Below are 24,571 nucleotides of genomic sequence, written 5' to 3'. Positions count from 1 at the left end.
GAGGAGGCACGGAAATTGGGGGGGGGGTGTCCTGTGCGCAAGGGAAAATTGAGAAATTGAGGAGAAGGAAGAGAAGAGAGTAAAAGGAGTGGAGGTGGAAAGGGGGCTTGCAAAAAGAAAAAGAAAAAGGAAGGAGTAGGAGGCACGGGGAAAGGGTTTGAAGATGAAAGCAGGGACATGAAAGGATCTGAAAAATAGGGAAAGTTGGATTCATAATTGAGCAAAGGATGAAATGGATGCTTAGTAATTTCAATGTGTGGGAAGAGGAAAATACATGAATTTACCATGCAGGTGGGGTTGCACAAAGAAAAGAAGAGAAGAGGCATAGACATGGGGGTGAAGGTGAAAATGGGTGCAAAACAAGGCTGTGGAATAGAAAAGTGGCTTTAGAAATGTGGCTGGGAAGGGGACAAGCAAGGTTAATAGTTGCATGGGATGGGAAGGGGAAGCTCCATGGAGTTAATGTGGCAGGAATGGTAAGGAGCTGGAGAGCAGAGCAAGCAGAGGCACAGCCCCTAGTATATGCCTGGGTTTTTTGTTTTAAAAAAAAACATGAATGGTTTCTGAGGCAGAACCATTTTATTTGTATTGTCTATGGTAATGTGGCCAGTGGCATATCCAGGGTCTTTCTGACTTGGTTGCCCCCTTGTGTACTTTTCACTGCCTTTTCTCAATCAGTGCTCTAGTTTGGCAGCTGGATTCCTCCAAAGAATTTTCACTTTGTCACAGCTGATAGTTTTATAGCCTTGTTTTCTTCCCTGCTCATTGTCACAACTCTTTTAAACAAGTATTACCAGTTACTCTTTTTAATTCAACCTGTCCAGTTACTGTGTTTGTGTTCATTTATGTGGTTTTGGGCTGGGTACGTGGAGCATTCAAAGCACCTTGAGTGTCTAATTTAAAAAGACTTAGCACTCTATTCACATGTGACACTAATTCAGAGGCATCGGTTTCAGGCATCTTGGATTTAGTACCCCAGATGAACTATGTACACACACACACACACACACACACACACATAGGAAAAAAAAGAGAGAGAGAGATTGTCAGAAAGAAAGGATACCATATCTCATTCCCATCCATTAATTCAATTTTGGGTTTAGATTTTGAGTGAATCATCAGGTTTATCAGCATTACAGCTCATGAGATCTGATTTAAACTGGTGTGCAGTTGCTAAGACAGGAAGCGCTTTTGGTTAATCCGGGGGGAAACTTCTGCCACTTAGAATCATAGAATTGTAGAGTTGGCAGGGACCTCAAGAGTTATCTAGTCCAACCCCCTGCAATGCAGGAAGCTCAGATAAAGCATCCATTATTTTTTAAAAGTAATTTTATTAATCTAGATTTTCAGGATAGCCTGCAAAAGAGAACCATAAAACAAATATAAAACAGATCAAAAACATCAGAAACAAAAGCAATAATCGTAGTAACATTAAAAATACAAAAAAGCAGTAGATATAAAACCAGTTAAAATCCTGGACAATCTTTTTTTTTATGTCTAAAACATGACTCTCTGGGTATCCATGACAGATGGCAATCCAAATTCTGCTTTAAAACTTCCAAGGTCCACAACCTCCCGAGGGAGACATGTCAGTTTATAAGAGATCAGAGTAAGTTTAGAAAATGGAACTGTTTGCTCTTGTCCCCCCCTCCCCCCCCCAATTCCATGGATGAACTAGTGTGTTGCAAGGAGGGAGATATGGTGTGGGATAAGGTCAGTTGAACTGGAGTACTGAAGATCATTTTACTGCAGAAGAAGCATTTTGTTTTCTGTCATTTTGTGCAGGCTACCTCCCCACTGAGGACATCCCTTCCTTATGCCTTATGACTGTAACCCGTGTTCGTCAGCAGCATTTATCACATAGCTGATCCTAGAAAACTTTGACCCGTTTTTGTTTTTAGCTTGTCTGGCTCAGAGAGTTGACCCCATTTTATCTCAGTGATCATCACATGCTCTTAGGCTGGCAGTGACCCTTTACCAAAAGAGTGGGTCTGCCCCTCATTTTGTCTGACTGGCTATTGCCTAGGTCAGGGGTGGATAATGAGTGGCCTTCCAGGCAGAGTTGGGCTCCGGCTTGCATCAGCCCCAGCCAGCATAGCTAGAGTAGTCCAACAGTATCTAGATGGGACACAGTTTCCCCATCCATGGTCTACAGCAGTGAGAACAAACTTTGGCCTGTAGGTCTGCCAGTCCCCTCCATCTCTCCATTTGGCCTTGGAGACTGTGATCCACCTCCACCCACCCAGGTTTGTTTGCTCAGACATCACCAGAGCAGTGTAGGTTCCAGGCAGAGGTAATCAACCACCACACTGTGCCCGTAATGTATGAATCAGCCCTTAGTGAAAAAACTACCTATATCTGGTGAGCAGTGCTGGAGCACAACAAAGATGTATTGACATTGCAGTTCTGGGCATTGTTGGCTCTCCACCTGCCAGTCCTCTGTAGAGAGCAGTCAGGCTCATGATTTGTTATCTTTATTGCCAGTAAACTATCTGTAGTGAGCCTTGCTTCTCTCCCACCAATGACCGGAAAGTATAACTTTTGAAGAAGTGCGAACACCTGCAGTTCTTGGTTCGGCATCAAGGCTCTTGGTAGTTTTTTTTTTAAAAAAAGTTACCAACTGAACACTTAATGAGGGAGAATGCAGAGTGTGTTCCAATTAGAGAGAAGCGCCTGTTTAATTTCCTGATGACTGATGCACCTGACTTCTGTCCCATTCATAAAGTGGAAATGTCGTGTTAGGGGACTCATCCGATCAACTTAAAACATTTCAGACTCAGCTTTTGAATAAAATGTTTTCAAAGTACGGTGCGTGCTTAAAACAGTGATAAAGCAGCAATTAAGCAGTATTTTCTAATGGCAGCAAACTCTTCCAAAGCACCTGGTGTCTAAATGATGTTAAATATGACACAAGCTGAGCTGATAAGGGGGGAAATCACCATACTTGAAGCACCAGCACTGAAAAGGTCCAGCCCCTGGTAGATGCCACCCCATTCCCCTGGTTCACCTGACATATCCATATGGGATAGGCCATTTTCTTAAATACCATGGTCTCAGACAGTCTGAAATGAGGAAGGCAGTTGCTCTGTGGGAAGAGCATATGCTCTGCATGCAAAAGATCCCAGGTTCAGTCCACAGGTTGAGCTGAGAAAAAGACCTGTCTTGAGAGCTTTTCCCAGCTAGTATATGTAGATAGCTAGATGGAGCCATGGTCTGATACTATTCAGGGCAGACGCCTATGTTCCTACTCACTCCACATCTTTCCCTTGCACCTCCGAAACCTGGAAGTTAACTGCTCCACCAGGTTAGGGGTACAGTTCTCCTACTGCCTTCAAAACTGCTGCTCAGAGGGCTCCCCCACAGGGCATGTGAATCCACTTTGTCTTGCGTGGACAGTAAAGTTAGACTCTGCTTATTGAATGTCACAGAAGATGTCTACACTGGGGCGGTCAGAGACATTGCTTATCACTCTCCAGCCCAGGAGTCAGCCAATTATTCTAATTGCATCTAGTAGTTGTCTCGGTGCTAATTCAGAGCTTTCCTTCACCTTTCAGAGATCTTGAACGATGTCATCCGCAGCATGAAGAAGGAAGGAGAATGGAAGGTAAAAATGGTTGCTGCAGCTCAGAGCACTGCATGTGTGGGGTGAGCTACACAAAGTCTCACTACAGGGTTCATGTTGCCTACAGATCAGTGATCTCTCAGCCTACTAATAAAAATTACCTGCATTTCTACTGGGCACTGCAAAGTTGCTTAATTCAGTCAGACCATTGCTGTCCACACTTAATCTGCAATGTAGCAAGTGTGTCATTATTATTTGGGCCATGTGTTCACTGTGTCTTCTGTGGCAATTACCATTCCTAAAACTCCCCATAACTTTTGCTGTCATAAGAGGGTGTATTACCAGGTCAGCCATGAAATTACTGGCTGTCAACAGACCAAAGAGGTTATTGGAATAAGCTTTGCTCCACTGGTTCTCCAAGGGCTTGTCGTGACTTCTGTAGAGCTGACTTCTAATTCTTTTCTAATTTCTTCCTCCAGAAAGGGAAAGTATTGGATCTCTCAGTTGCCCCTATAGACTGCAAATATGACTGAGAGAAAGAAAGAGATCCCTTTTTGCTGTGTCTGATTATGTGTTGCAGCAGCTGAAAATCTTGTAAGGGTTAGAAAGCAGACCTGGGAGTTACCCCCTCCCCACACCACAAACATCAGGAAGCTGGTCTGTGAGACTCAGTGCATCCTGAATTGATATGTTTTGTAGAGCTTTCTTTGGTACAAGTGAAAAGGTCTTTAGCACCTAGAACAGAGATGGGGAACCCATGCGTTCCATATATTATTGGACCCCAACTCCCATCATCCCCAGCCATGCTGGCTGCAATTAATGGGATCTTGAGTCCAACCCCTTTTGGAGAGCTACTAATTCCCCATCTCTGCCCTAGAAAACCATCTGATGCTCCCATAATCCTGAATGTAAGAGTTGGTGGGGATTCTGCATAAGGTTAATTCACTAAATTGTCCTCTTTGGAATGCTTTAGCCAGCAGACCTTTTTACAAGCAAAATCTATCTCCAGTAGTCCACAGTGGATACTCCCAACTCCATCCCAGAATATGTAAGAATTGAAAGTTTTCCATGCTCATTTCTAGAAAGAAAGCAGTCTTAATAGCTTAGAATGGACAGGATAGGTGGGTTGATAATTCTAGAGCACAGGAAGAAATGGGATTGAGCAAGCATGAACTTGTTGATTCTGCCATGCTGCCTTTTTAGTGGTGTGATTATTATTTGGATTTTTTTTTTTTAAATCTCTTTTCTCAGTTAAAAATGGCTTCCTTGTGGACCACCAAATTTGTGTTCACTCCCATTGTTCTTCCCCTCTTTGTCCCTGCAGGTACTTGTTATGGATCATCCGAGCACCCGTATTCTCTCATCTTGTTTTAAGATGTCAGACCTTTTGGCTGAAGGAATCACAAGTGAGTACTTGAGCAAGAGCCTTGTATGTTCTGTTTTAATCCTGTTTTAATCAGAGGCTTATACTACTTTGAGAAATGCCCCTATCCTCTCTCTGGCACTGACACCTCCCTTCCATTCCAATGAATTATATGTGTATCAGTTGAAAGTAAGGTGGATCTGCAAGTTGCTGCATAGTGTAATCCTGGAACAAAATAGAAACCTGCTCCTCTAGGCACCTTCATGCTTTTAGTCAAGTCAGTGAATCTGGTGTCGTCGTTCTCCTCCTTTCTTTCTTTCTTTCTTTCTTTCTTTCTTTCCCTTCCAAAATTCAGACATCTCAAATACATTTCCTCTCTCCAGTTATTGAAGACATTAACAAGCGCAGAGAGCCCCTCCCCAGCCTGGAAGCAATCTACTTGATCAGCCCCATTGAGACGGTAGGTCCTTAATCTCCGCATACTTGGGCAGACACTGAATTGGTGAGATCCTCCAGATGCCACTTGATAGAGGGGGAATCCCATAATAGTCACCCAGTTCCTTGTTTCAACATGTGGCATGCTGGAGGCCCTTAGGAAGGGAGGAAGTTGGTGGGAAGAACTGTGGGCAAGTGGGGCAGGTGTCATTGGCTGCCATAGGCCAGGAAATCTGCTCTTCCCATAAATCTCTCCACTTTAAGTATTCCTGGTATGGCTGGAGTATCCCTGTTTGTGAAACCAAGGTGAGGGAAGCTAGCGGTGGAAGCTCAAATGCAGATATAGCTGTTGCTAACAATCCATTTTCCTTCTGCAGTCTGTGCATGCTCTGATAAACGACTTCAAATCCACTCCTACCTTCACCTATAAGGCTGCCCACGTCTTCTTCACTGACAGTAAGTTCAGGGCCTGCTCCTAATCAAACAGGAAGGCAGGTCAAGGCTTGTTCTGGGAAGGGAGAGAGATGAGCAGATGGTGGGATAGAGGAACACTCCATAATCCTACTGAGAGATTTGGCTTCGGTCCCGTGGCATTTCCAGTCATCGAGGGCATTCCTGGCCTACCTGAAGGCCTTCCTGCCACAAATTCCACTCGTACCTGTAGGTTTTGGACTGTGCTCCGAAGCACATACTGTTACTTGACATATTATCAACAAGGTTCAATGTGTTTTGGCCCCAGTGAGCATATGCATTTTAGAAAACTCCAAAAGTATGTCCCTGAGCCTCCCATGTCACATGGCTTGGAGAGTAGTTGATGCTTCTGCTTGAAGAGGAGAAGTCTCTGTCCTTCTCGGTGCCCTATTTGTGAGCTTCTTGGAACTTCCCATGAGTTTTCTTGTCATCATTGGGGAGAGAAGTAAAGGAAGACGCTGACCAGCACTGCTCAGGGTGGCCTCCAGTTCGGGGCCCACATGTCGCACTGCAACCTTTTGTTTTTGTTTAGCCGTCGGAGTGGGGTGGGGGGCTATTACCTAAGGAAACTTGCTGTGCAGTTAGTTTGGTGAGGGGAATGGGGAAGATCAGCATAATTCCTGCTGCCTCCTTGACTTTCAGCCTGCCCTGAGAACCTCTTCAATGAGCTCAGCAAGTCGCGAATCACCAAAGCCATCAAAACACTGAAGGAAATAAATGTTGCTTTCCTTCCCTATGAATCACAGGTGAGGAGATGGATGAGCAGAGGGTGGACTAGAATAGCTTGCAAATGGAGGGGCAGCGGCTCTGTCATTGTAACATTTTGCATGAGGGATGTTGCCATTGTTAAGAACACGTGGCACCACGTGCAGGAATTCTTGTGTTGGAGCTTTCTGCAGTGGCTGTACAAAATTTGAGTTGGCAGCCTTGCAATTGAGATTTCTCGAGGTGTGTGATGTATATCCCACAGACCTCCCTCAGGAGTTTATACTTTGGCCACATCTTGGTAGCTGGGAAGGAACAATCCAGCTGGGTAAATCAGACTTACCAAACCTGGTGTGCTGCAGTTGTCCTTGGACTACAGTTCCCATCATCCCTGACCATTGCCCATGCTTGCGGGGACTGAAGGGAGTTGGATTCCAACCACATGTGGAGGGCACCAGGTTGGGGAAGGATGGAAGAAGCCATATCTGCTTAAAGTTGAGGACCACTTGTAGCTTTGATTCCTCCGTGTGGCTGGATGCATGCTTGTGCCTGCTCCGATAATGGAAGCTTAGCTGCTAAGTAATTGCAGAAAAAGTATCAGACTGTCACTTAAGCGACCATTTCAGCTAGTAGAGACTAGCAAGAGAATTTCTATTTCAATTATTCTGCCAAACTATTGAGAACAGCATCTTGCCTAATAATGCTGATGTTCCCTTCTGCTGCTTCTCATAGTTTATTCTCAGTATTGGGGTGCAGGACTAGATTTGAGTGGATGGGTGGGTTAACAGGCAACTCGTATAAACTTTTCTATATTTTTTTTAACTATAGCTATTTTATTAAAAGGTTAACTAGAAGTTAAAAGTTTACAAAGAAAGGGAAACTGAGGTTTAGCAATTACTCCTCGGCTTTCATCAAATCATCTTGCATCTGCTTATAGAGCTTAATATGCTCTCATCACCTCAAGCAAGTTGCCAAATGAGTCTGTCTTGTGCTAGATAGTCCCTGTACAAGGTGATGAATGAGAGCCCCAAAGAGCTTGAGGGAAGGATGCCAGTTGGAGGCCTGTATAGGTCCAGGACCTATTACAGCACTTCAGAGGCTTCAGAGAACCAAGAACCCAGCAGCTTTTAATGACCTTAAAGTGTTGCACGTTCAGAGTTCACAAATAACCATTAGCTCATGCCCCAGTGATGATCGTGTGATGTCCTGGATTATGAGATTATGATGAGATGGATTTTAAGATACAGGTTGCCCTGTCATGTTTGCACCTGTTGACATACAGTGTAGGAGGTGATGTTTTCAAACACAGTAATCCAGGGAGAGGCTGTTTTCAGAAAAATATTTCTTGGGAAATGGTGACTTCTGTGATTTTTCTGGCAGATTGTTGTGAAAGACCCTTGCTAGAGCACGGTGTAGTTCCCGGTGGCTTCCTAACAGACCACTAGTGTATTATTCCCTTTCTCCCATTTTTTCTCTTTCTAGGTGTACACCCTGGACAGCCCGCAGAGCTTTCACCATCTCTTTAGCCCTTACTGCAGGGAGGATAAGAACAATCACTTAGAAAGGATGGCAGAGCAAATTGCCACGTTATGCGATACCCTCAAGGAGTATCCTTCGATTCGCTACAGGAAGTCAGTACCACTGCATACTGAGGAGTGGGAGGGAGGGGATGGGGAACTTGCGATACCAGGAGGATGTGGACAGAAGCATAACAGGCCATAATGATTTGCAGAGAAGTTGGTGAGGGGTCTTATATTAGGAGTTACAATGAGATAACCCAACTATTCATTACACCAGCTTTTCCTGGCATCCTGTTCTCCTGAGGTTTTGGAGTACACTCCCATCAGCACAGTACTCCAAAACATCAGAAGAGCACCAGGTTGGGGAAAGCTGCGTTATGGCGTGAGGAAGTGTCCTGCAACTTATTGTTGGAATGGTAAAGAATCCTTGGGGGTTCACTGCCAGGTGCCTGTTCTACTACAGAAAGAGGGGGTGCTTATCTGTTGATGAAATAACTGGCTCAAGACCTCGCCTTGTTGCCATATCCAGTGCAGGAAGCAGTGCTCCTCAATAGCCTTACCCTCTTGATGTTTTGTTGTAGTGGCTCTGAAGAATGCTGCCTGTTGGCCCATGCAGTGTTGGCAAAACTGAATGCCTTCAAAGCGGACAACCCCACTATGGGAGAGGTGAGTGATCCCAGCATTTTTGCCACAGCCTGTGGAGCTAGAGCAAGAGGCTGAGGCAGTGGGAGGTCAGCTGCTCTGATACAATTTCAGAAAGCCCTGCAGCATTTCACTAGAAGAGCATGAGTATGATGACTTGAGGAGAGATCTGGGGAAACTCCCTTGAAGTGCAGGAGAATGCAGAAGTGACCTTCCTCTACGCAGAGATGAAAAACAACCTGGGGCAGGGTGGCTGATGGCTGGCTTTCAGCTTTGTGACTAATTCATGGGTGGACAATTGGATGTGAAGCCTGACCACTTTACTGCCTTCCTCTCCTCCAAGCCCTGCCCTTGATGGCTAGCATGTTCCATTTAACTGGATGCTGGGTGTCTTGCCAAACACCCACAAGATGTGCTCTTTGCAAAGGCTGCCTGTGAGAGTTTAAACATGTACTAAGAACCAAAGTAGATGGGCAAAAAGTTCCCCATCATTTTATTTCCGTTTGTTATTAAAACTAAAACACGGCAGGGGGAGGCTGTGAATTTTATCGCAATAGGGGCTGTGTGTGTACAAGTGAATGGGTGTTTTAGCCCCTTCCCCATGGGCCGTCTTTCTACACTGCTCTCCACAACCTTCTTTTTTCTCATGAGTGAAAAACCACTAAGGAGGCATGTGTATGACAATCCAAAAAAATGGTCTACAGGGAAAGGGTTAAAGCACACACAGTTGCACAGGTGTATACACAAAGTGCTGCTCTGATCAGGCCTCCTGCTGCCGTATTTCATTTCAAAAAAAGGTGAACGAAGCAAAATACCTAGAGAGATGGTTCACATGGTTCCCTCCCTCATCATTTAGTTTGGCACTGAAATGTTCCATTTTATGGAACCTCACTGTTCAAAGGCTAAGATGCCCTGTGCAAGATGTCTTCCTGACAGGGCATTTCCCTCTGGCTTTGAGTCCCATTTCTTTCTGGTGTTGCTGCAGTAGTTCTAGGCCAGGGTGCCCTCTAGATGATGTTGGACTACAATTCCCATCATCCCTGGTGGTTGGGCTGTGCTGGCTGAGGCTGATGGGAATTAGAGACCAGAACACCATGTTGGCTCTCTTGCAATGATATTCGAATTCCCATTTATAAAGAAAGGGGGCAGACCAGGACTGGTCATGCTTGCTGGAAATAGTTGTTTTCTGCAAGTATGTCAGGAAATGTTATGTTAGCAGGAATTAGGGCTAACTTCTTCATGTTCTGGGGATTTCAAAATTGTGTGCATAAGAGGGAAAGGGACTTTTGGCTCACTTCCAGCTGATGTCACAGAAATCATCCATTATGTTCCCATGACATTGATGGAGCCACCACCTCCAGCCCAAAGGATGTGCTACTGCAGTGCTAGTTGCAGGGAACAATTTGCTTTGAAGCAGCTTTGCCCTCAAACAATAATTATCTCACTGGGCAGGGAACAAGAGGTACTGCCCACGATCAGCAATAGTTCTACCATTTTGGGAAGACTGAGGGTAGTCTTGACAGTGGCTTCTGAAGGAGGTGTGACCACAGCAAAGGTACTGCAAGTGCCTTTAACCCAGGGGGTGCCTTTCAGGTGTTATTGGACTGCCAACTCTTATCAGGTCCAGCCAGTGGGCAGCAATGTTGGGACCTACAGTCCAACAACACCTGGGGAGCACAACGTGGGCTACCCTTGCTCTGTGTTATCTTCCTTGTCTGCAGTGTTTCTTGATTCATCTGAAAAGAGCATCTATAGGACACTGCTGTGTGTTTGTGTGGCCACCTCCTGGCATAGGAATGTACTGTACAAATGTGTAAAGACACATTCCTGTGCTCATTCTGACTAGGCTTGAACATTGCTGGGAAATGAGACTTGGTGCTGGGATTTGAAAGCCTGGCTTGGGCTGCAATTTTGGATAGTTTGTTTTTAGCCCCCAAGCTGCTGTTGCCGCTGCATTCATAGAGATATTTTTTCCTGTCGTCAAGGCAGCCTAAATGCTTTGGAATGCAGTGTCTCCTTTTTTAACTTGCAAATTTGGCCTCATCCAAGCTGACTTCTAGTAGATATCTGTGAAAGGATTTATAGGAAGTCCCTGTTGTCCAAGCAAACCCTAAATAACTTTTGTAAAAGAGCACCAGAGGCAGAATTTCTACCCCAGATAACAGGTAGGTCTGTGGCTCACAGTGACGGCTTCTTTCCTTTACAGCGTGCACAGCCTGACATGTTTTGAGTCATCTCTGCACTAATGGGATTGTGCACTGCCAATTGGGAAGGGATTTGGTACATTTTAATAATTGCATTTCTGACCATGCCCTCTGCCCTGAGCTTGCTGGAGAGGTTGCACGCAACTGGTAGCTAGTGCAGCAGGCAGGTTTACAGGGGGGTGGGGGGTGGGCGGGGGAGGAAGGAGGCGCGAGGCCCAGGGAACTGGAGCACACAGCCTTTCCTTCTGGGCTGCTTGGTGCTGGCCTCAAATGGCAGCTAATCTCTCTCCTACCCTTCCCTCTTCCACTCTTCTCAGGGTCCTGACAAATCTCGCTCTCAGCTTTTGATTGTAGACCGCAGCTGTGACCTTGTATCTCCACTTCTCCATGAGCTCACCTTGCAGGCCATGGCCTATGACCTGCTCACCATTGAGAACGATACATATAGGTGAGGTCCAGTGGTGGTGGTGGTGGCAAGAACGCAAAGGTAGAAATCCCTGGAGGGGGAGAATGCCTCTTTGCTCAGGTAGCAGCCATGTGTGTCTTACCAAAGCCTTTTCCCCCCTTGCCTTTCCTCAACCCTGCCAGGTATGAATCCACAGGCATCAGCGACTCACGAGAAAAAGTGGTACTGCTGGATGAGGACGATGACCTGTGGGTGGATCTGCGCCATATGCACATTGCCGACGTCTCCAAGTGAGAACTTGTTTGTGTTTGCGCGCAGACACACATACGCGCTCTGCTTCCTGGTTGCTGGAAGTAACCCATCCCAGATGTGTCTGAATCAATTATTTTGATAGCTGTTGCCTCACTTCCCAGGTCCACTTGGGTTACAACTTATGTCTACAGCCAGACTGAATCAGGTGGTGATAGCAAATACGGTCTTCCTACACTGGCACTGCTGCTGCCCCTGATATTAACATCTTTTCTGCTGTGGGGAGCTCTGACTTTTGCGGCCTGCATGGAGCACTGCTGTTTATTGCAGAGGCTGAGAGTCAGATCTCTGTGAGTTGTTAGGAACAAAGGTAGCTGCCTTATACTGAATCAGATAATTGGGTCCCTCTAGCTCTGTTGTCTACACTGATTGGCAGCAGCTCCCCAGGGTTTCACGTGGCCCTGTCCTGTCATGTTGGGAATTGACCTTGGGACCTTCTGCATGTGAAGCAGAAGCCCTGCCCCTAAGCTATGGCCCTTCTGCTTGCCCTCTGTTTGGCTGTAGCTCTTCAGAGAGCCCATTCCAGAGCAGGCCATGAATGTGACTTTCTTCCACAGGAAAGTGACTGAGCTCCTGCGGACCTTCTGTGAGAGCAAGAGACTCACCACAGACAAGGTGAGGCTGCTAGGCTGATGCCTATGTGTTACTCTTCTAGCCGTTCTTCCCCTGGGGAGTTCAGAGAGGCTTTCTGGCAGTGTCCCATCCAGCAACTTACCAAGGCTGGAGATGCTTAGCTGAAACTCCCCACCACTTGAAGTTTCCATGTTCACTTTCATGGAGATCTCAAGTGTTGCTGGCTGGAAGCTCCAGGGTACGTGGGGTTCGGTAAGAGTTGAATGAGTTGGGATACCCCAGCCTGCAGATTTTCTTAGTGTAGGGAAAGTTGTTTTTGGTCCATATCTCTGATGCCATCTGATCTTGGCATTGCTGATCTCTCCATTTCCCTTTCTAGGCCAACATTAAAGACCTGTCTCAGATCCTGAAGAAGATGCCCCAGTACCAGAAAGAACTGCACAAGGTAACAGGTGCAAGGCACCAGGATTGTCATTTTGCTTTGAATAGTCTATTCTCACCACCACCACCTTTACACTCTCAGAGCACCTGCCTCTCATGGAAGTAACAAACAGATAAAAAAAACAACCAGAAACCATTCAGCATCAGTTAAAGGTAAAGGTAAAGGTACCCCTGCCCGTACGGGCCAGTCTTGACAGACTCTGGGGTTGTGCGCCCATCTTACTTAAGAGGCCGGGGGCCAGCGCTGTCCGGAGACACTTCCGGGTCACGTGGCCAGCGTGACATCGCTGCTCTGGCGAGCCAGAGCTGCACACGGAAACGCCGTTTACCTTCCCGCTGGTAAGCGGTCCCTATTTATCTACTTGCACCCGGAGGTGCTTTCGAACTGCTAGGTTGGCAGGCGCTGGGACCGAGCAACGGGAGCGCACCCCGCCGCAGGGATTCAAACCGCCGAACTTTCGATCGGCAAGTCCTAGGCGCTGAGGCTTTAACCCACAGTGCCACCTGCGTCCCTCAGCATCAGTTAGCAGGAATTAAAATACCAGAAGTATTTCAGTACATTTCCAAATTGTTTTTAATTGCTTCAACCTGGCTTTGGAAGGCTAGGAGAGAGCAGGGCCAACAGGGAGCAGGGCCTCCCCAGAAGACCAAAGCATGGCAGCCTCACATGGAAGGCGACAGTCCTTAAGAATACCTAAGATGCTTGCTTGAGGCTTCAGAGTTCAAAACCAGCACCTTGGGACTTACAGATATGCTGCTTGTTCTTTTAGAAGAGCAGTATTTTTATATTTATTGGTTTGTTTATTGTTCTTACTGGTCACTTTTTAAAACAAAAAGTGGACTCAAAGCGACTTACAGTATAATGCAAACATTAAAACAAACATGAAACTAAATAGAACCTAAAAGCTAGAAGCTCTGTTGCATCCCATCCAGTAAAGGAGGCCCCAGAGATTGCTGCTTGCCCATTGAGGTTTCACTGTGAGGCAAGGAGAAGGGATGGTCAAAGACTGGTTGGCTGAGGAAGTAATCATTGTCCTACCCCTCCCCCCGTTCCCCACCTCCTTCACCCTGCAGTATTCCACACATCTGCACCTGGCAGAGGACTGCATGAATTCCTTCAAGGGCACAGTGGAGAGGTTGTGCGGCGTGGAGCAGGTGAGCATGTTAAAGAGTCTGGAGCAATGGAGGAGGGGCTGGATAGCCTTACCTCCCCTCCAACTTCGCTCACTCAGAGCTCAGGCCATGGACAGACGCATAGAGCAATGGACAATCTCCCCTTGCTTTCTTGAGTAACGTTGTCCTGTGATCTTGGGAGATGGCTCCATGAGAGCAGCCAAGCAGAAGGGGATTGATGGATGTCTTCCCTGTCTCCAGGACTTAGCCACAGGTACAGACGTTGATGGAGAGAAAATCAAAAACCCTATGAAGACCATTGTGCCGATTGTCCTGGACACCAACGTGGCCGCATTGGATAAGATCCGCATCATCCTGCTCTGCATCCTCCTCCAGAACGGTACTCCCTTGTCCACTTCTTCTCCTCCCTTGCGTCGTCCGCAGAGACCTAGGGCTTTCCTCCCAAGACATGGTTTGAGTTTTGTCACTGTTGCCTTGAGAAAAACTGAGGCATGGGTTCATGGGGCTATTGTTGGGGCTCTTTCTCAGCATCCAGCAGCACAAGAGGGTGGGTACATATATCTTATGTACAGCTGCTTGGGGCAGGTGCTGGCGTGACCCTGAGGGCCACGTCTAGCATCCTGGAGTGCTGTTTTTCTGAGCCGCATTCTCTCTGCATAGGCATCAACGAGGAGAACCTCACCAAGCTCATCCAGCATGCCAACATACAGCAGGACAGGGACATCCTCTACAACATGCACTGCCTGGGGGCCGCCATCATGCCAGAGGTATCTCAGTCCCATTCTTTGTTGCAATCTCTGTGCAGGTGGCTTGCGGCTGGACCAGCTTCCCCCAACCTGGTGCCCTTAGAGGAGGGCTTGCCAATGTGGTGCCTTCTAGATGTTGTTGGACTCCAGATTCCATCGGTGCCAGCCCATCTGGATGATGGGAGTGGTAGTCGGCAACATCTGGAAAGCACCAGTTGAAGGCTGGCCTAAGCTGTTATGGCTGGGTCAGGTTGTGCTTCTGCTGTTGCCGGTGTTCTTTGAGAGTCAAGGCAATTCTTGGTCTTTCAGGAAGTAACTTCTGGGTTTCCTGATAAGGTGGCTCTCCTGAGGGAGGGAAGCCCTTCCATCTGTCTGTCTGTCTGTCTGTCTGTCTGTCCATCTATCTCATTCTGCTTTGTTGTTTTTCTCTTTTGCCTCTTTGCCTGTCTCTTTGGCCAAACCAGCTGGAGCCTGTTTGGTAAGCAGTTGCTCATTCCTGAATCTCTTTCCACTCCCCTCCTCCAGTGCAGCTGACTTTCAACTTTAATTTATTTTGTTTCACTGATTCCTCACCTCACAGGACATTGGTGCACACATGAAACCTATAAGGAAAGTGCGACTGGAGCCTACCTACCAGCTCTCCCGGTGGATTCCTTTTCTTAAGGATGTCATGGAGGTACACAGACAAGGGTCAGGGTGGGGTGGGGAAGGTCACAAATTCTACAGGAAAGAAGAGGGTTTCTTTATGCCACCTGCCTCAGACGTCCTGGGGGACTTCACTGCAGAGAGCATCTCCCTTTGGAGGCAGAGCAGTTGTATAAGAGAGGCCCCTTCGGAGGTGAGGCTATCAAGATGTAGAACACAGGGCAAAAAATCAAGGCCAGCCCAGCATGGATACCCTTCAACATTTCAAACAGTTTCATGCTCCCAGTTGGGCACTACAGTGCACATCCAGGAACATGGAGTGTACCCTGGGAAAGGCAGGTATCTGTTCCTTTCTTTGCCCCTTCTGTCTCCTCAGACTGGGAGCCAATTATGCAGATTGCTTGCATATCCTGTTTGGTCCCTCTAGAGCATCAAAAGAGCTGCCCATTTTGGTGGGGTTCACTTGATTCCCCCCACAAAAGAGTAGTACAAACTGAAAGCATTCTAAGGCAGGGCCTATTGTGCAGTCTCTCCATATTAGTCACCTGGACCTGTTTTGCCCTTCCTTGTGATTACCATGAGTAACATGTTTACAGTGTGCTAGGTCCTTGCCGTCTCCCATTCCTTCCCCACTTCTGGTCTGAGAATGTGTCCAGCCTAACATTTTGTCTTGTTTTGGGGGCTCCTGTATGTGTTTGTCCTGTGACCAACTTTTGCTGCGGTCACTCTGAATCATGCAGGCCATGGGGTGCGGGTGGGCATGGCTTGCATTCCTTTGCTTGGGCCAGGCTGCCCTTGGCTGACAAGGTTGCTATTACCCTGACGATTCATCTTGGTACTGCCCATTGATCCAGCTTCAATCTGATAGTTAAATCCAATCAAAGGAGCCTTTCGCTTGCTCTCACCCCAGCCAACTCCACGTAGCTCTGTGAGCTGGGCTGCACAAAACATTAAGCTCCCACCATAAAAAGTCAACAAAGGATTAATCTGAAAGTCCTCATTATGAAGCATTCCCGTGTTGTTGTATAGCCCAGGCCCATGTGCCTCTGAGCTGCTGGAGTGGTTTGGTTGTGAGTAATGCTTAGAGGGATGGGGGAAAGGATTCTGATAGTATTTCTGTCACAGAGGAGGGATTTTGGAGTAGCAAATGAGTTGGGCAAATAAGTGGTGATAGTTCAGCATGCCTTATATTATCTGCCCTGTGCCATTTTCTGTGGTGTTATGCCACATCTTCTGTAATGTTGACCAACATTGTGGTAACTGCCTGTTGGAAATCAACCCTTGTTGTTTTCCTCAGGGGTGCTGAATAATTCACCTTTATTCTTTGGCCTGTTAACAAGCCAACGCCCACCCAAAATAAATAGTCAAGTTGAACAGTGGAATGAGCCCTGCAGCTTATTATTTCCAGCAGAACGAGAAGAAAGAAAGATCTTTTCTTCTTTGTTCATGTTTTCACAGGACGTCATCGAGGACAAGCTGGACAAGAAGTTGTGGCCTTATGTGTCTTGCCCAGCCCCGGGCCCCTCTTCACAAGCTGCTGTGAGGTGAGGAAAAGTGGAAGTATTTTATGATGCCTCCTTTCTCTATCCCACCCACTTCCCAGGTCTCCACAAACACACGGTTCCAGGGCTTGCATCTACATTCCAAAAGTTTATTTCAAGTCCCCCCCCCTTTATATGGGAACAAAAGGCCATAAATAAATCTTAAACCAAGTGAGAAATGAACCAAGGAAAAGCCTTTTAAAAAGTGTGTGTATGTTTATCTTCCTGAGGCTTATTGGTGGACAAGATCTCTTCCTGTATAAGGCACAACATGAGAATTCTACAGCTGCAGAGTATGCAGTAGGGATTATTCTTCTCCAGGCAAAGGCAAAGAAGGGGGTGATGGTGCCTAAATTTGTTTGGAGGGGCTGTGGGGAGGAGTAAGAGAGAGGGATAATCCCTATACACGAGTGTTTGTGCAGCAGGATTGGGTGGTGGTTGCAAGATGAAAGAGATCAAACAGGCACTATTTTGTGGTGTCAAACCTCGTAGCGCTGTAATGAGTCACATCAAACCTCGTAGTTCTATGATGCCCAAGTATGATACACGACCTAATACACCATGAAAGAACAAGAGAACTGCATCTGAAGCTGCTAGTGCTGCTTTTCTCCAAATAAAACTCCTTGTGTGTTATGTTTCCCTGTCCTGCTGTGTTTGATTCATTTTATTTTATTTTTTGTAGAAGCCCTTTTTTAGATTTTTCTCATTCTTAACTCTAACTCACATAGCAATATGTTGCTTGTTCCCTGGGCTGAGACTGTTCAGGATCCATCCTTTCCGGCAGCAGCAGGCCCAGCACAGAGAGAAAAACTCTGCTTTGCTAGCTGGCATGTACTTAACAGTCTTCTTGCAGCTGGTGCCCTATGCCCACATAACATCTTTTTCCCCTCAGTGCTCGCTTTGGTCATTGGCACAAGACCAAGACAGCCACCGAGTACCGGACAGGACCCCGCCTCATCCTGTTTGTACTGGGGGGAGTTACCATGTCGGAAATGCGCTGTGCCTATGAAGTCACTGATGCCACGGATGGAAAGTGGGAGGTGCTAATTGGTAAGTGTGCTGGTGAGGGGCGTGTCCAGGGCACAGGTCACTCTTTAGGCTGGAAACCATCCGTAGGCAAGTAAATGATTCAGGAATTTTCCTGGTGTTCCTTGCGACATATATTGGAACACACAGACCAGAAAGCAAATTCAGATGGGTTTTCTGGTACTTGACAACGCGCTCTTCTAGCAATGGGGGCCTCGGGGTTAAAAGTAGTATACATACTGTATAAACATCATCATTATGATTATCATTATTAATGCAATGGGGAGATGTAATGCTTCTACAAATGAATTATTTCTGGCTTAAGATAAAGTTCTTCGCTAGAGAGGGGAGAGGGGTTGCCCTGGCAGGTGTGGCTGCTTCTGGCAGCAGCTTTTTGATGCCAACATGTATATTGCCAACTTTCACTACATGGATTTGTTGAGCATCACTCGTGTATCCTGAAGCTCTTTGGGTAAAATCTTCTCCCGACTGTGTTGGCCTGGACCTGGAAAGGTTGTTTGCTACATTCTTCTTCAAACCATGGCTGGAGAAACCAGTTGTAGATTGAGATATAGAGGAGCAGCGGCAGCATTCCTGTCCAGAAGTCCGTCATGTGGGAGCTAGCAAGTAAGGATGAGCTAGGTGCTGGCAGAGCACAGCAGCTTCTTAACATGTGGGCCTATTTGCTCAGTGTGATCTGCAGAATCATATCACACACATGTGATCTGTGATGGACTCCTCTAAGGTTGCCCTGCCAACTTTTCTTCTCTGCTACACAGGCTCATCCCACATCCTGACTCCCAAGCAGTTCCTGGAAGAAGTGCGCAATCTGACTGAGCAAGGTCCACTGAAGTCCTAAGAACATCCCACGCCCCTAAGAGACTGTCTGACAGCAGTTCTGTTTATCTGCCCAGATAAACCTTTATTCCCAAAGAGATGCCTTTTCACGCACATACCTGTCTTTGCTTCTGTCCTTTTAAGACCGGCCCCTCCTTCAGCCAGCTATCATGAACGAGCATGACATTGGAGGACCTGGTCTAGTGTCCAGGCTGAAGACAAGGGTCCAGCCACCTGTTACGTGAATCCTTTATTTAACACTGTGATGAGGTTTCTGGTTGCACTTTATTTTCTGTTCCCCTGTTCCCCCCAACCACTGCCCAGCCTTCCCCAAAAGGAGGGGAAGTGTAAACTGTATATCTGATGGATAAGCATCTCCTACTTCTCCCTTCATCAGTGCAGTTGTTTACTCCCTCAAGGGGGATTTCTAGAAAATGAGCTGCTTTGATGTCTACACACATGTCCTTGTCTAGACTCCAGCTTGGTTCTCATTCTTCTTCTTCTTTTTTGGGGGGGAGGAGGGCAAAGGTAAATTGCTTACTGAAAGAACTTATTTTTGATTGTTGTTGGTTTGAGGAAAAGTTTGAATGGATTCAAGACCGTTCCCCCCCCCAATCCTATGTACCATGTTCCAGGATGCCCAGTGTTGCAGGCCTACTGGTTGTGCTGACGCTTAGTATAAGGCGGGGGATACTACTATTTTTAAAAGACCAGGGGAGATGAATGTATGGGAGGTGCTGTGTACTACTTGCATTGTGAGACTTGTCTAGCTCTGCTGAAGAATCCCAGTGTATATAAATAAATGTGAAAATTAAAGTTGTCTACATAATTTGTTCTGTGACTCAAGCTGTGAAACTTTGGTAGTGGCACAAAACGAAGTTAGCAGGCAGGATGGTATCCCACTTGATGGTGGATCAGCTCACTCCTTTTTTTCCTTTAAGGAATTTTTTGTTTCTCGCTAGGAACCTTAAATCTTGTTGCAGGTTTATGTGGCCCTGCTCTCTTCTTTTCACCCTACTTCCTCATGTAAGATGAGGGAGGCCCAGTTTGGACTTGACATAAAACTTTAGTGTTACATTTGCTTCTCCCTCCTGTCTCCTCTTTTAGCGCAGCCACGAGGAGATTGGAAACTTCCACTTTTAAACTAACCAGAGTTCCCTGTTACATTTGAACTTGGGGAACCCTGGTTAGTTTAATCTCTGGTTTGTTCAAACAAGCCAGGGACATAAAATAATGATTTGATCCTGGCTTGTTTGAGCAAACCAGTGTTTAAACTAAGTGTGAGGACCCTGTGACCCTCTAGATGTTGTTTGACTTGATTCCCATCAGCCCCAACTAGCATGGCCAGTGGTCAGGGATAATGGGAGTTGTAGTCCAACAATATTTGGACCACAGATTCCTCACCCAGGGTTTAAATTAATTGGAGTTTGCCAAGTTCAGACATGTTTAGGGAAGTTTTTAATGTTTGATGTTAATCGTGTTTTTAATACTGTATTCTGTTGGGAGCCTCCCAGTGGGGTATAAGTAATAAATTATTATTATTATTATTATTATTATTATTATTATTATTATTATGAGCTCTACTTAGTTTTAAAGAGGAAACTGATGCTTCTGATCTTATTGTAACCTTGTGTGAAGAGGAGACACGAGTGTGCCAGCCCAATACTTTCTTCTGCTTGTTCTTAAAGCACTAGAGTAGGGAGTTTGAGGCCCTCTTGTCTTATGACCAATAGTCAGGGATGATGGGAGTTATACAGCAACATCTCGAGGGCAATAAGTTCCCCATCCCATGTTATAGTGGCACCTCTGAAAAGGTCCAGTGTGGTGCCAGCCAATCCATTTCATGGCATCAAGGATGCAGGTGGAAAGACTCTCTGACATGATGTTTAAACACTCAACACCAGAGGACATTTGAGGGCAGCTTCACATTTATGCAGCTAACACAAGTTCTTCAAATGCACCAGTGGTGGTTTATGCATCAAATCCAAAGTGTGAATGAAAAAAATGATTGTCTGTAACCAGATTTGTATACAGGAATTTGAAGATGTATGTATTTTACCTACAACGATGGGGTGGTTGCAGGAAAACATCTGTGTGTTTTTTCTTTTCTTTTTTGGGGGGCCTCTTTCACATTTTTTTTTTTGTTATGTATACTAAAATGTTAGATATGAATGTTTCAGACATATTTATCCTGTTTGCGACAGCACCAGCAAGCCAGGATTGGCTGTAATACCTCGCGGTGTGTGCACTTACTGTGTTAAAACTAGGGCTGCTGTTTCTGTAATGTGTGAATAGATATTTGTTGATACCTGTGAGATTCCATGTTCCTCCTTGATCTTTGGGGCTGGGCTTCCTCTTTTTTTGATATACAAGCTAACCAACCGTTGCTTATATCCTGGTTTCAGCTGTCTCCCAGTTGTGTTGAGTGGGGTCGAGACCCCAATAGCCTAGTAAGAGATGTTTACATGATGTCCTGCCGTAGATCTGCGTTGGACACCCCCAGCCCAATCTGCTGTGTATGGAGCTTTTAGTCCTGATCCCTGCTTGGGAATTATCATCTGCAATTAATATCCATTTGGATAATTGCTGTACAGCAGCTGCCATGTGGGTGGGTAGTGGATTTGGGGTGATGAATTAGTACGAATGTTTGTTTAGGAGCCGCTAGTGCCTCGATGGGTTTCGACCTGATCTTAAGGAGAGGGCTGCATAAGCAAATCAATGCTTAGAGACTAGAGCTCATTCTTCCAAACCCAACTAGCAACTTGCTGCTGCAGAAACAGTCTCCAGAGCATGAGCAGAGCAATCACCTTGCGTCCCTCCCTGCTGGGTCTAAAGGGATTCCTCTCTCTGGAAATATGCCAGCTCTCAGTTTTGCAGGTCCAAGCATGGTCAGTCAAAAACTTTGGACCAAGCTTCTTCATTTTTTAAGGACTTAATAGGATTTGAATGGTGACAAGCTGCCTCCTACATCATGTTCAAAGCACCTTGCAGACTTTATCCCAGTAATTTGTGCAGGAATCTTGTTATACAATTGCATGTTATTGTGGTGGCTTATGCAGACAGTAACAAGTGCCCTGCAGTAACACAGCAGCAAAGCCATCTTCAGCCCAGAAGTGAATGAATAGCAATCCAACCTGGTTCTGTAGGTGTTGCCTTGGGGTAGTTCCTCCCTATCTTGCTCCATGCTTCTTTCTACAGCTTCAAGAGCCTCCCAGTAAAAATGGAGGTCTTCCCTCCATTTCCTTGTTGCATTTCTGTAGCAATCCTCAACTAGGTTGAAACCTTACATATCTCCCATGGCCCATGTAGTCCGTTCCTCCTGGAGACAGGCAACAGCTAGTTGCTGCTTTACAGTTACACAACTGGCCCCTAATGCTGGTTAAAACCTTGTAAGCAACCGCTGTCCAAAGCCGTTTCAAAAGTGGCTACAGAGTTTTTCCATTGCTTGAAATAAAACCTCATTTCCTAATTACTGGACAGGCTCCAAATAACTCCTAACCCCATCTGCTCTGTGTCAGCTGGGGGGGGGGGGGAGCTGACGTGATAGTTACATGATATTTGTATTACCCTCTTTTGTTGTGCTAGCATAAGGTGAACACCTCTCAATCACAGCAGGCATCTGAATGAATCCAGAGCATCTGTGTCCAGTTTGCTAAAGCAGGTATGCTGAACCCTGCCTATGGTACCAGGACTCTGGGTTTCATCTGTCTTGCCCCACTGTCATTAGTATAACAGCTCCCTTTAAAAAGCAGCTACTGGGCCATGAAGAAAGGAGCAGTCAGGGAGCACTTGCACCAGTCTGAATTAGCTCACTAGTCTGTTGTGATTGCTCACACCACAGTCCCAAGGGACTTTTGAACCCACTGTTAAGTCGACATGCTATATTCATGAAAACAGTGTTTCCCTTGGCACATAGTTATTGAATGTCGGCAAGAAAAACCAAAGTACAAGCTAGCCTATGCCTGACTGCTGTATTTTGATGGTTCTAAATCCTGTGTTCGGCGGTTGGGGGAGATGCGCTGAAGGCAAATATGTTTGCTTCATATGCATTCAGTAGAAACCAAATATTCTGTGGGGAAGAAATAGATCTAGCAACTTGGAGCCATTTTAATTGCACCTGCATTGTGGCTGTAGGGGCCCTTGCAGCTTTTCCACTAAGGGCAAGCTTGCTGTTCTCTCCCACTTAAAAAAAAATCCCAGTTGAGTTTCCTGATGTTGGGGTTAAAGGTAAAGGGACCTCTGACCATTAGGTCCAGTCCTGACCGACTCTGGGGTTGCGGCGCTCATCTCGCTCTATAGGCCGAGGGAGCAGGCGTTTGTCCACAGACAGCTTCCGGGTCATGTGGCCAGCATGACTAAGCTGCTTCTGGCAAACCAGAGCAGCGCACGGAAACGCTGTTTACCTTCCCGCTGGAGCAGTACCTATTTATCTACGTGCACTTGTGGTTATCTACTTGCACTTGAGCAGCGCACGGAAACGCCGTTTATCTTCCCGCTGGAGCAGTACCTATTTATCTACTTGCACTTCCGCTACTGTCACCCTAAAGCAGGTGTTCTCCTGACATTCTAAAGCTGAGTATGTTGCGCTTGAACACACACACACATACACATATCTTTTGGCTGACACTGCCCTCCTTCAGTGCAAGAGGAGTTTCCAACTCAAGTTATTCTCTGCTTCAATAGGGGAATTCTTTATCTTTCATACCTTCCTTTTAAAGGCCATTGAAGACCAGTTTTTTCTCTCTATATCAATCTGTTCCTTTTCTTTTCTTACCACCGTTCCCTAGAGGAGTCAGGTGCCATAGAAACTTGCTTTGGCTAAGTTGGCAAATGCACTGATGCTAGTGCTAACAAGGCTCCAGGGGCCACGAAACTGCATCCACCCTGCATCTGATAGCGCAAGGAAATGGAGATAGCAGAGGACGGTCTACAAGTAGTGGATGTGAGCATCTCAGGTAAGTGAGAAGAATAAATGGGCAGGCGATGGGTGTATGTGATGTCATTAGAATTTCTCCATCAGGTTTAGGAAGGCAAACTAGTTCTGATGTGCCTTTTCCCACTCATAAAGTACATCACACACCCAAAGGGAAGGAAATGGCAAAGACTATAGGTATCTGTAGGAAAATGCTTTCTCTTTTAAGGGAAGGGAAGGGACTATAGCTCAGTCAGAGGTAAAGTATGTGCTTTGCATACCAAAGGTACATCTCCATTTGAAAGAGGCTTCTCTGCTGGGAAGCTGCCGCCTGCCAGAATGGGTAATGCAGGCTAGATGGACAAATAGTTTCTCAGGCTAGATGGACAAATAGTTTCTCATCTGCTATAAGGCAGCTTCCTCAGTTCCTACAGATAAATATGGTGCTGATAATGTCAAGGTTGCAGATAAGATGGTGGAAATGTGATGTCACACTTACGTATTTGCTCCATTAGCACCATTAGGGTACAGTTTCTTGATTTCCCTTCTTTTCACATTACCTCTCATATTTACCTGTTCTGTATCCTCTACAGGTAAAAAACATGTTTGCTGTCTGTTCACAGGCTTTCCTCACCAACTTCCTCTAGCAATTACCTGTTCTTTATAATGCAAAAATTACATGCTCACACGAATATGTTTCAGTTATCTTAAAACTGCAAAACCTTCTCTGGTGTGATTATAATAATAGCTATGTTCTCTCAAACACAACATAAAAAGATTCTTGGACAGCAATATCACTGCATTTAGCAGATGTTAGAAGGCTATCAGTAAAGAACCCATTTTTTTACATTGACTTCTTACACAATACAGCCATGACAAATGTGTTCAGGGGTGTATCTTGACTAATATGATATACCGTACTTTTGACTAAGAGCATCTGTACAGACAGAAAAGAGAGTTAAACTTTTTAATAAGATGATGATAATAAAAAATTTATACCCTGCCCATCTGGCTAGGTTTTGTTAGCTACTTGCGTCTTTTGCAAAGGCAAAAATGTAGAATATAGTATAAACATTTTCATAAATAAATGCAGATTGTG

At 45.9% G+C, this 24,571-nt stretch overlaps 1 protein-coding gene across 3 annotated transcripts in view; it reads left to right on the top strand.

Moving 5' to 3' along the window:
- Nucleotides 1-19,376, top strand: part of STXBP2 (syntaxin binding protein 2) — a 43,167-nt gene extending 23,791 nt beyond the window's left edge. For all 3 annotated transcript variants that reach the window (XM_083726029.1, XM_083726031.1, XM_083726030.1), the window contains 18 exons: nt 3,555-3,604; nt 4,887-4,968; nt 5,309-5,385; nt 5,738-5,816; nt 6,474-6,577; nt 8,019-8,167; nt 8,638-8,722; nt 11,220-11,350; nt 11,491-11,598; nt 12,175-12,232; nt 12,570-12,635; nt 13,706-13,786; nt 14,006-14,144; nt 14,426-14,532; nt 15,092-15,187; nt 16,615-16,700; nt 17,590-17,747; nt 18,503-19,376. In XM_083726029.1, coding sequence (XP_083582155.1) covers nt 3,555-3,604; nt 4,887-4,968; nt 5,309-5,385; nt 5,738-5,816; nt 6,474-6,577; nt 8,019-8,167; nt 8,638-8,722; nt 11,220-11,350; nt 11,491-11,598; nt 12,175-12,232; nt 12,570-12,635; nt 13,706-13,786; nt 14,006-14,144; nt 14,426-14,532; nt 15,092-15,187; nt 16,615-16,700; nt 17,590-17,747; nt 18,503-18,582 — 1,736 coding nt within the window. In that variant the 3' untranslated portion in view covers nt 18,583-19,376. The remainder of the gene's footprint in view (nt 1-3,554; nt 3,605-4,886; nt 4,969-5,308; nt 5,386-5,737; nt 5,817-6,473; nt 6,578-8,018; nt 8,168-8,637; nt 8,723-11,219; nt 11,351-11,490; nt 11,599-12,174; nt 12,233-12,569; nt 12,636-13,705; nt 13,787-14,005; nt 14,145-14,425; nt 14,533-15,091; nt 15,188-16,614; nt 16,701-17,589; nt 17,748-18,502) is intronic.
- The last annotated feature ends 5,195 nt before the right edge of the window (nt 19,377-24,571 follow it).

Source organism: Podarcis gaigeae (assembly GCF_964106915.1).
Source record: "Podarcis gaigeae genome assembly, chromosome: 2".
Classification (NCBI taxonomy): Eukaryota; Metazoa; Chordata; class Lepidosauria; order Squamata; family Lacertidae; genus Podarcis; species Podarcis gaigeae.
The sequence above is the reverse complement of the archived record's forward strand: the minus strand, read 5'-3'. Positions and strand labels throughout refer to the sequence as shown.